This window comes from Podarcis liolepis (genome assembly GCF_965112155.1).
Source record: "Podarcis liolepis genome assembly, chromosome: 15".
NCBI lineage: Eukaryota > Metazoa > Chordata > Lepidosauria > Squamata > Lacertidae > Podarcis > Podarcis liolepis.
In genome coordinates, this window is record NC_139566.1 from 14,100,933 (window position 1) to 14,112,683 (window position 11,751).

The window sequence follows — 11,751 nt, forward strand, 5'->3', positions numbered from 1 at the left end:
TCTAGAATGTGCATTAGGGATAGTGAGGATACATTTAAAGCACATGACTTCCTCACAAACCTGAGAACTGTAGTTTGCCCCTTATAGGGCCAAAAAATTCTCAGCACTTCTAAAAAGCTAAAGTTCCCAGGACCTGTTGTTGCGGGGTAACGTGTTTTATTCCGGAGTCTTCACTTTAAAGCCCGTTCACACACACGAGCTGTAGTTTGTTAAGGGTGCTGGGAACTGTAGCTCCGTGGGGGAGGGGTAAACTACAGTTCCCAGGATTCTTTGGTGGGCGGAATAATGTGCTTCAAATGCATGATGTATACTCAAGAGAACCTGCAACAGCTAAAACACAATCGGATTGAACGGAAGGCTTGCTTGAAGGGCCAGGGACCACGGGGAAGCCCCTTCCTCTCATTCCCCCAATTCTCCCCTCCCCCCACTTTCCAAAATCTCTCATCCCCTTGCGCCAGCAGCAGGGGGCCGCGTTAGGGACCTGGTTATGTAGGCTTTAAAAAAATACACCTTAAATACGGATATATGGATATATATATATAGCTTAGGGGACAAAACAATACAACGAGGAAGAACCGGGTTAGGGATGCTTTGAGACACTTTTTTTTGGAAGGGGGTGTCCAGTGAATCACCCCCTCTCCTCCCCTCCCCTCTTTTTCTCCCTACCCTCCCCCCTCAGCTGCAAAAATAGAGCACGTCCCCTTTAAATTTACCCAGGAGCCCTTAAAGGAGCCCCAGGGGCCCCGGGGGGAAAGGCATCCCCACCCTGCTAACCGGAGCCTGCCTGGCTCTGCTTCTTCTTCTTTTTCGGCCGTGGAAACGGAGCCTTGATGCAAGTCGATTAAAAGCGGTGGGGGGAGGAAAAAAATTGCCATTTATCCATATATATATTTATTTTAAGAAATCGGGGTTGGGGGGGAAGGGGGGAATATTGCAACGGATCCGAGAGTATCCACAGCGAAGCCGGGAAGGTTATTTGTGTGCATCGAGGTGGGGGGTGGAGATGAATCCCTAGGCAGGGAGGGAGGGAGCCAAGCATGGAGGAGCCCCCCAGCCTTTGCATCAAGCTCGAGCCCCAGGATCCAGGTGAGTACAAAAGGCCCCCTCTTTGGGAGGGGGGGATATATGCGCGCGCCCCCCACCTCTTTTCCACGCCACCTGCTGGTCGTGTGTGAGTTGGAAGAGTGGCACCCCCCGGAAAAAAATACCTGGTCGGTGTTGGTAGGGGTGTGTTTGTTGTGGGGGGTGTTGCAAGTTTGCCCAGCTGGGCAGAGAGAAGGAAGTCGGGGGGGGGGCGGGTGGAGGAAGAGCGATGGCCCCTTTAAGATCCCCCCCCTCCCCGTCTTCCTCCATCTTCCTGGGCGCTTCAGCCCTGGACGGATTCCTGCCTCTCCCATTCAAAAAAATAGCGACGAGGGATTGAGCACAAAAGGAACCCGAGCTGCCAAGAATCAAATGACGTGGAAAGGGGGGAGCCCTCTCTCCCTGAAGGGATGTGTGTGTGTCCTCGCCCTTGAAGATCAGGAAGACTTAGGGGGAGTTTGGCTCCTCCTTTGGGGAAACCCCTCCCCCCCCGTTCGGACAAACCCCTCTCAGCCCCAGGTGTGGTTTTGTGGGCCTGTCTCTTTGACAGGTCCTGCTGCCCATTTGAAACCAGCCCCTTCCAATGTTGTATACAGCACCCCTCGCTTTTCCTTTGTACCCCTGCAACGTCTGTTACTCCTGCTTTGCAGGGGGTTGGACTAGATGACCCTGGTGCCCCTTCCAAACCTATGGTCCCACTGCTTCAACCTTGCTTTCCCAAAGTGACACAACATCTTTGCTTCCTGGCCAGCAAGTCTTGCACCACCTCCCCCCGCCCCTGTCCCCGCCATTGTTTTGCCTCCTGTCAAAACAGTTACAGTGGTACCTCGGGTTACAGACGCTTCAGGTTACAGACTCCGCTAACCCAGAAATAGTACCTCGGGTTAAGAACTTTGCTTCAGGATGAGAACAGAAATCGTGCTCCGGCGGCGCGGCGGCAGCAGGAGGCCCCATTAGCTAAAGTGGTACCTCAAGTTAAGAACAGTTTCAGGTTATGAACAGATCTCCAGAACGAATTACGGTAAGTTCTTAACCTGAGGTACCACTGTACACTGTATCCTCCTTGCAGCCGGGAACCTATCTGTGTTGTTAATCCATTGTGCTAATCCTAACCGCCACCACCCTTACTCTCAGCAGCTCTTTAATTCCTTTTTTAAAATGTCAAATAGGAAGCGGTTTCGTCGTAAGCTCCACTCATTATTATTATTATTATTATTGAAGGCGAGTGTTTGTGTCTCCCCAGAAGAGTCGCTGTTCCCAGAAGAGGCGGCCGATTCGCAAAGCAGCGGCGAGCTGCGCTCCGGACACGCCCTGCGGCCCTCTGGGAACGGCCTCGTTCGAGGGACCACCATCAAGGACCCCTCTGCCCTCCTCTCCGGAGGGCGCAAGTACTCGGATCACTGCGAGGAGCGGGCGTCAAGGCCCGGGAAGAGCCGCATCCCCGGGCGCGACCACCGGCGCTACTACCATGAGCACTGGAGGGCAGAGTACCTGATGGACTTCAACGCTGCCCGGCATGGCATGATTTGCATGGTCTGCGGCAGCTCCCTGGCCACCCTCAAGCTCAGCACCATCAAAAGGCACATCCGCCAGAAGCACCCCTACTCTCTGGCCTGGAGCGCCCACGAGAAGGAGGTCATCATGAACAGCTGGGACGCCCACCTGGGCCTCGAGGCAGAGAGCGACGGAGCCAGAGAGCACCCCAACGCGCCCGAGACTCAGGAGGGGGGCCACGGTAGGGGGGCCTAAGTTCGCGGGTTTGTGGCTCATTTTAATCGTAGCCACGGATAGCCTTATCCTTTGTTTGTTTGTTTGTTTGAAATCGTTTTTATTGATTTTCCAATAAAGACAGCCAATCAACATATCCACATCATAATCTAATTAAAAACAAAAAGCTAAAATAAAAAAGACCAAATTGTAATCCAAATTTGAATTATTAATTTTTCTGGGCTCCCCGTAGTCTGGACCTCTGAAGCATATCTCCAAGTCTTCAGTCCCGCCTCCTCTCATTGTTTTCATATTTTCCACATCCCGACCTTAACGCTTTAAAGTTCTCCATCCCTGGCTCTGCGATTCTCAGTCATGTCAAAAATAATATATTTATGATTTATGATGCCTTATCTTCTGTTTGTTGGTCTAATCCCACCCCCTTTTTTAATATTGTCAGAAATGGTATATTTTTCTTCCATAGTGGTAATTTTTATTCAGTGACTATATTTTTTGGCCATAAAAATTGTTACTTGAACAGATGACAAAAAACCCCCCTGAGAACTAAATTTTTATATAGGTTTCATTAAAAAAAGAGAGAGAATTATGTTTCTAGTGTTTGTTGAACTTTAGATATGAGGCACAATTTTTTTATTAAATCTCCAAAAATATTCCAAAACATTTATCATCATATCCTCCCCCCCCCAAAAAAAAATCAGCAAAGATTTCTTCTTGACTTCCTGCTCCCCCGCTTTCCTGATGTGTGTTTTCCACTTCTTTTTCATAGCTGTTTTACAGTACATGTGTTTTTATTATCTAAACTTTGTTATCCTTAGTTCTTTCAGTAATCCACTGCTTATATTTCAATTCCTGCCCGCAACTTCATGTATGGATGATACTTTGATAGCTAATCCTGACAACTAAATTGCTTAACACAGTGAGAGGATTGGACTTGCACTGTGGAGACCCAGGATATAAATGTGTCCCCCAAATGCTGTTTGACTCCCATCATTCCCAGTCATCTTACCGGGTTGTCGGGGATGATAGGAGTTGAAGTCCAACAGCAAAGGTTTTGTGCTAAGTCAGGCCGTTGCCTCTTTCTAGCTCACTATTGTTTACATCACGGGTGGGGAGCCTCCAGCCTGGGGGCTAATCCTGGCCTCCCAGGGTGGGTTGGTTCTGATTTGGTCAGTTTGGTCATTTCCCCCAAGCCACACCCACTTGCTAATCAGCTGGGTGGAATCAGCTGAGAAGTGAACTGGGTTCACTTCTGTGTTGGCCACACCTGCCAGTTTCCCTTTCTGCACTGTCTGGCAACAGCTTTCTAGGCTTTCAGACAGGGAATCTTTGCCAGCCCTGCCTGAGGAAGCCACTGGGAATTGAACCTTGTGGATGAAAGACAAGATGATCTCTGTTTTCCCTCCCTAGGGACCCATGCAACTTTTTTTACAGATGGATATTCCTTTCATCCTTCCTTTTTTTAATTTAAAAAAATACATTAAGTGGCCATCCCAAGCAGATAAGGAGGTTTTATTTTTATCTTTTTGTGAAGATTTTTAATTTAATTTTATAGTGTATATAAAAGTGAACAGATGAAAATTAAAAGATGAAAAGCAAAACGATAAATCAGGCACGTAGAATAAGTGCAGTTGTACGTGGGTTAAAAACAAAAACAAAGCCCAAGTAAATATTGTCGTGATCTGATTATCATAGTTCCAGATTTGCCAAGGTGGTGACGGGGGTTGTCTTGAAAATGACGGTTCCCTTGTATATGTCATAAAGGAATGCCAAATCATATATCTGATGAGGTTCTAGGCTTGTCAAAATCTCAAATTATGTGTGATTTTTTTCCATTATAGCTGTATTCCAGAGTGGGTGGTACTGAGTGTTCAGCGTAATATTTTGGGCTGTTTCCCCCCTGAGTTTCAATTACTATTCGAGCTGCCACAATCATATATATAAGACCAATTCTTTTTTTTCTTTTCTTTATTAATTAATTTATTATTAATGTTGCAATACATATATGAAATCTTTACATATTGCTACATATACATTATATTCGTAAATTCACATTTCACATGTGAAAATGTGAAATATAAGACCAATTCTTCTGACACTTTATCTACATTGTAGATATCAGTAACATTAATTTTGGACAGCGGACAACAGTTTATTTAATAATGTTCATCATCTCTGACGAAATTAGATTCTGAAAAGCGGACAAGAAGGTTCACCTGCTCTCCACCTGCCTTGCTTCTGTACAGGTGGAGAATTTCCGCTGAGTAGCAGCCGCAGGAGGCGCCGTGGCCCAGGACCCCTCTCCTCTCGTGGGGGGCGACGGCCCTCCGGCCTGGCCTTGAAAGCCTCTCCGGGAGGGGAAGAGCAGAACTTGGAGCGCTACCTGAAAGAGTCCCTGCAGAGCTGGTTCCAGTCTGAGTTCCTGATGGACTACGACCCTCAGGGCAACCGCCTCTTTTGCATGATGTGTGGCTCCTCGCTCCCCAGCCTCAACTTGGACGACATCAAGAGGCACGTCATGGATGCCCACCCCAGCTCGCTTGGCTTCAGCCCCGCCGAGAAGGCCAGCATCCTGGAGACTTGGAACGCCCGGGCCGTGGTGCCGCCAGCCGAGGGCACAGGAGAGGCACCAGTGGGTGAGGCAGGAAGCGGGCAGAAGGCGGCAGGGGAGGGCGGAAGCAGAGCGCTGGAATTAGAACGATATTTCAGCAGGCCTGCAAATGACATGATTGTGCAGGCGGCGGGAAAGTAGATAAATACCGTCGTACCTTGGTTGACGAACGCCTTGCGACTTGAACATTTTGGCCCCCGAACGCTGCAAACCTGGAAGTGAGTGCTCCGGTTTGCGAACGTTCTTTGGAACCCAAATGTCCAACGTGGCTTCCGATTGGCTGCAGGAGCTTCCGGCAGCCAATTGCAAACCGCGCCTTGGTTTCCAAACATTTTGAAAGTTGAACGGACTTCCAGAACAGATTCCATTTGACTGAGGTACCACTGTAAATGAAGAATGCAGAGGGTGAAGAAACTGGTGGAAGAGGCTGTCTGAGACCTCGCGAAGACCACACGGGATTTCGTGTGACCTTCGCAGAGCCCAGTAAGCAAGGCAGAGGGCTTGGAAATCTCTTTCTGCGCCAGTTTTTCCTGCCGTGGAAATAGTTTTTAAGCCATCAGCCTTGATTCCCAGGCTCTGGGAAGGCTGCTTGAACCCTCAGGAAGGGTGTGGACCCCCCCCAGAGCATTCCTGAGGCCTCAAATGACCTTCCCCTTCCCAGACTCCAGGAAGGTAGGATTGGTTGTACAGAGGGGAGGTTCCAGGTATCTTCCTGACTTTGCATGATTTTGTATCTGCTCATGGATCCCTGGAGCGTAAGCCCCGCATAGGTTTTGGGCCTGCTGTGTTGCTTCTCTGAATCAGGCACTGTACTTAAAATCGAGGAGCTCTTGTCTGTAGCTTCTTCTTGAAGGAAAGCCAGGATACATGCTAGTGACCAAGGATAAGGGAACCCGGCGTTGTCCGTATGGTGGAGAACTCCAGCTCCCAGCAGCCACAGCCAATGGTCAGGGGGGGGAGGGCCAAACAGCAGGTGCAAACAGGAAGCTCATTCCTCCAAATCCTTGTGTAACCAGAAAGTGAGGCATCCAGCAGTCTCTTGTGGGAGGGAGAGCGGAAGCAAGAGTTGCGCAAGTACAAAACAGATAAGTGAGTGCGGACTGAGCATGCTCAGTGGGCACAGAATCCTGGTGAGTGGCAAAACCCGGAAAATCAAAGATAGGTGTGCGGAATGGAGTGTCCTCAAAACGGGGATGGCTTGCGAGTAGGAAACAAACTGACTTGTGCTGCCTTGAACCTTTAGTGCATCTAGCTCGGTATTGTCTTCGCTATCTGTACTATACATTTTAAAGCAGTATCATGCCGCTTTAAACAGCCATGGCTTCTCCTCCCCAAAATCCTGGGAGTTATAGTTTGCTAAAGGTGCTGAGAGTTACTGAGCAAACCCCCTTGTCACAGAGTTACACTTTCTGTCTCTTCCTCGGGAATTCTGTGAATTGTAGCGCTGTGAGAGGAATAAGGGTCTCCTAACAAATCTTAGCACCCTTAACATGTCACTGTTCCCAGAACTACAAAGGGGTGGTCGTTACTGCGGATGAATTGGCTCAGAGCAGAGGATGCAAAGTGAGGCACATATAGAGGGCAAGACAAGAACCTTGGCAGTACTACGCCAAAATAATGAATGAGAAACAGTGAACATTCACCTGTCCAAACATGAGGAATGGCTACCCAAGCATCGCTAGACACATCGCAGATTCAGATACTTGAACAGAGAGCATCTTCTACTTCCTTGCTTGCCGTTTGCTGGTTGGTGGAGCAATGAAGTGAGTGAGTGAGAGATCAGACAAATCAGAGCATTTTTTCTGTTTTTCGGTGGGAGGTCAAAATTCAAAATTAGAATTTTTCAAAAATTAGGGGGGGGGAATCAAAACTGGAAATTTCCCCACAGGACTCAGTGGAAATTGTTGACTCCTTATGCAAACGCTCGGCTAACGATTGATTTGCAGGGAACACTGGGAGGTCAAAATTCAAAATTATAATTTTTCAAAAATTAGGCGGGAAAATCAAAATTAGAAATTTCCCCACAGGACTCAATGGAAATCATCGACTCCTTATGCAAACGCTCGGCTAACAATCGATTTACAGGGAACACTGTGTTTGGTAAGCAGGACCTTTGTGTAATTAAATCCGTCCTCTTGTCCCCCCCCCCTTCCCCACTCCTTCCTGGATCCACCCAGAGGCAGAGTCTGAGCCGTCCCCTCAGGACCTGACCAAGAAGGAGGTGGACCCCCCCACGTCTCCAGACCAGCCTGCTGGCGAGGACGGCTCCGAGGAGGCCGGCGCTTGGGACTCGGAAGAGAGCGGCCTTCCCGCCCCAGCCCGGGGGAGGGACCACCGCCGCTACTTCCAGGAGCACTGGCGGGTGGAGTACTTGATGGACTACAACGGGTCGCGCCACGGCCTGGTGTGCATGGTGTGCGGGAGCTCCTTGGCCACGCTCAAGATGAGCACCATCAAGAGGCACATTCAGCAGAAGCACCCGGACTCCACCCAGCTGAGCCACCACGTGAAGGCCCTCATCGTGGAGGAGTGGAACCAGAAGGTGGCCCGCCTGGCGGACGCGGAAGACTCCTTGCCCGAAACAGACGGTGAGGCAGACAAAGGTAAGGAGCAGGCGGTGTTTGAAATCCCCCAGGTGCATTTTGCTCCTGGTAAAATAATAATAATAATAATAATAATAATAATAATAATAATAATAATAATAATAATACCTTTATTATTATTTTTCAGCCAGCTAGCCCTGGTGATTATCATAAAAAATGGGTGGGGCTCTTTCATGGAGGGCAGTATAGTAGCAGGGCTGTTAACAGGAAAGCTAAAAGACATGGCACATAAGGAAAAGGGATTGAGGAGGGAGGAGGAAAAAGATAGCACTTGGACTCCCAGCTTGGTGGTTTCCCAGGTACTTTATTTCACAGTTCAGCATACGGTTTAATATTAGGAATAGTGATAATAATTAAATATAAATATATAAATACGACAGTCCTAAGTTGCAGAGATATTTGATTACTCCTGGTTGGACTGTCATCGCCCCGCTGTTGTTCTTCTGTTCCTCCAGTGGAATCTCAGCAGGCTTGCAACCCCCCTTTGTCCCCTGAGGAATCTCAAGAGGGCGGGACAATGCCTGCAGGAGAGGAAGAAGATGAGGAAGAGGCTCCCGCAGCAGGAAGACTAGCTCCCTCTCAGCAATCCTCGGAGGCTGCGTCTTCGCTGGCCGGTGCCCCGTCCCGGCGGGGTCAGCGCCGGAACTACCAGCCGCGCTGGCGGGTAGAGTACCTGATGGATTACGATGAGCAGCGGCACGGGCTGGTGTGTATGGTGTGCGGGGGCACGTTGGCAACCCTTAAAGTCAGCACCATCAAGCGGCACATCCTTCAGGTCCACCGGTTCTCCCTGGAGTTCACGGCGCTGGAGAAACAGACCATCCTCGATGCTTACGCCGAAAATGGGCCGGCTCAGAATCCCAGGCACCTGGGCACAAAGACCTCCCCCAGCCCGGACTCTGAGCCTGCCGACGTCAAGCCAAGTGTTCAAGGTGCAGGGAAAATGGGGTTTGGTTACAATTTGCCGGTATGTACGGTGTAGCCTGCGGACGTGGACTGCCCTCGTGGTGGCAGGGTGGACTCCGCTGACCGACGAACTCAACTTGTTTGTTTTCCTCCCCACCCCTTCCTCCTATGGATGGCGGAATTCCCTTTTGGAATTCTCAGGTTTCGGAATTCTGCGACTGGAATCGGATAGTGCAGAATTCTGCAACTGGAAGCGAATAATGCAGACGCCGGGGAAGTCTTGTTTTGCTTTGTCTTTGTTTCTCTCTGCACAGCATCCGTTTTGATTTGCATGTTCTGTTCTAGTGACAAAGGGTTTCTTAAAGGTGTTTTCACCCCCCCTTTCCCCAAACCCCCTTTTCTCTGCACCTGGATTTTTTGTGCTCTCAACTATTTTGGTAAGGTTTCGGAAAGGTAGGTGGGGTGGCGGGGGGGGGGGGAAGCTTCGGTATTTTCTGAAGTGAGGAAGATCTGTAAGAGCACTCTTGCGGGAGGCAAGTACACTTAATCGAGGCCCGAGGCCTGGAGGTTTCTGTGGGAAGCAAAGTTTCTGCTACTGTATGGTGGGGCACCCTGTTTTTTCAGCCTGAGGGCTGCCTTCCCTTCTAGGGGTGTTTGGCAGTGGTGGGCGGAGCCAGAGCCAAAAATGGGAGGAGCAACACAGGTAAATGCTTCCTGAGGTTCTCCCACCCTGCTCCAAGACATCAAGGGCCAGGTGGTTTGATAGCTAGGCCTCCCCTTCTGGTCTGGGAGGCTGTTTGGGCCAGGCCTCAGCTGAGCCACATCCAGCTGCCCTACGTGCGAAATAGATGGCATGAGACGTGGTGGATATGTCATTCGGCCAGAGGAGGGTTTGCAGTTGCCAGAACCCTGCTGAAGCCCTGGGGTTTTTTTGAAAGCTGCCCACCCCAAGCAGGTAATCATTGGCACTTTGTGGCCTGTTCCTTTACCCACACAATCACCTGACGCCATTGCGACACCAAGCGGTTGACGGGTAGCTGCCCACTGTGACCTGCCCGCAGGAAGGTGGGTGGTAACATTCAGTTCCTCCCTCGCAAGCTGTGCCATGAAGAATTCCCACAAGTGCCTAGGCCCCGAGTTGCGGCTGTGCATCATATAGCCGAAGGGTGAACAAATTACGGCCCTTGCCCCCCTCCCATCCCTAGAAAATTGCAGAACTCCTGCTTGATGCAGCATAGGCCGTGCTTAATATACCATGTTAAAATATTTGAAACAAGGAGTTGGGCTTGTTGTTAGCATTTCCCCTGCGATTGCACTTAAGATGGCCATTTTGGATTCTCAGATGAATTGAGCGACTCAGCACTTCCTGGATTGTACTATGCCAGGCCCTGGGGTGGGGGTGGGAACCCTGCTACATAGGAAAATGCTAGGTTGAATCTGTCATGTGCTAACTTTCTACATGCAGGGAGGTCTCCCCCCCTTGATTCTACCTACAATGAAACAGTCCAGAAAAATGTCACCTTGAAGAGCTGCTGACAGCGTCCCTGTATCCTGATTTGCATTTATAGTGTTCTGTCATTGGGTTTTAATTTGACCCATGTCTTTCCAAGTCCCTACCCCTAAAAGCTCTTACTTTGGTGTAAGTGAATTAGGAGGACGTGGACTACTTTATTTGCTGTTGGTCTTCCTCGTAAAAAGATGTGAATTGACATAGGACACTTACCTTTTTGCTCCCAGTGAACAGGTGCTGAGCAAGTTTCAGTAGCCAAGGAACCAAGTTCAACCCCCAGCACCTGCAGGTAGGGCTGGGAGAGAACCCAGAACCCTGGAGAGCTGCTGCCAATCAGTGTAGACAGCACTGAGCTAGATGGACCCAAAGGTCTAACTCTGTATAAGGCAGCTTCCTGTGATCAAGGCGTATTTCCTCCTTTCCAGATGCAATCCCACTTCAAAACAAATAGCTACATCTGTAGGACTCAGGAGGACGATGTATGCTTCACCCAAATTTATCTGTCTAAAAAGCTTAGAATTATGCAAGATGTGGGGTGTTTGCCTACTCAGAAGAGACCCATTGAAGTTTACAGACATAACTACAGTGGTGCCTCGCAAGACGAAAAGAATCCGTTCTGTGATTCTCTTCGTCTGGAGGTTTATTCGTCTTGCGAAGCAAGCCCATTGACGGATTAGCGGATTAGTGCTATTAGCGGCTTTTAGCGGCGTATCTGCTGATCGGATCAGCTGATAAGCGGCTTAGCGGCTTAGAAAAAGGGGGGAAGGAAAAAAAACCCGCAGGAACTCGCAAGGCATTGTCGTCTTGCGAAGCAAGCCCATAGGAAATTCGTTTTGCGAAGCACCTCCAAAACGGAAAACCCTTTCGTCTAGCGGGTTTTCCGTCTTGCGAGGCATTCGTCTTGCGGGGCACCACTGTAACTTTATTAATTTTGGTGGGTCTGCTCTGTGTAAGGACAACACTTGGGTTTTCCCAAAATGGATTTTATTTTTATTTTAAAAAAAGAACAACAGCACTATTCATAGCAGAACTGCCAGAACAGGGTTAGATCAGGGTTTCTTCAGCTGTTTTTGGACTACAATTCCCATCCCATCATCCCTGACCACTGGTCCTGCTAGCTAGGGATGATGGGAGCTGCAGTCCAAAAACAGCTGGAGACCCAAGTTTGGGAAACCCTAGGTTAGATGAGGGGACGCGGGTGGTGCTGTGGGTTAAACCAGAGCCTAGGACTTGCCGATCAGAAGGTCGGCGGTTCGAATCCCCGCGACGGGGTGAGCTCCCGTTGCTTGGTCCCTGCTCCTGCCAACCTAGCA

At 49.5% G+C, this 11,751-nt stretch overlaps 1 protein-coding gene across 1 annotated transcript; it reads left to right on the plus strand.

The window, feature by feature from the left end:
• The first annotated feature begins 578 nt into the window (after positions 1–578).
• On the plus strand, positions 579–11,015 carry ZFTA (zinc finger translocation associated). The gene is made up of 5 exons (XM_083477791.1): positions 579–1,086; positions 2,327–2,818; positions 5,055–5,444; positions 7,597–8,022; positions 8,478–11,015. The coding sequence occupies exons 1-5, from the start codon at positions 1,038–1,040 to the stop codon at positions 9,002–9,004; spliced, it is 1,884 nt and encodes a 627-aa protein (XP_083333917.1). The 5' UTR covers positions 579–1,037; the 3' UTR covers positions 9,005–11,015.
• Positions 11,016–11,751: the final 736 nt, after the last annotated feature.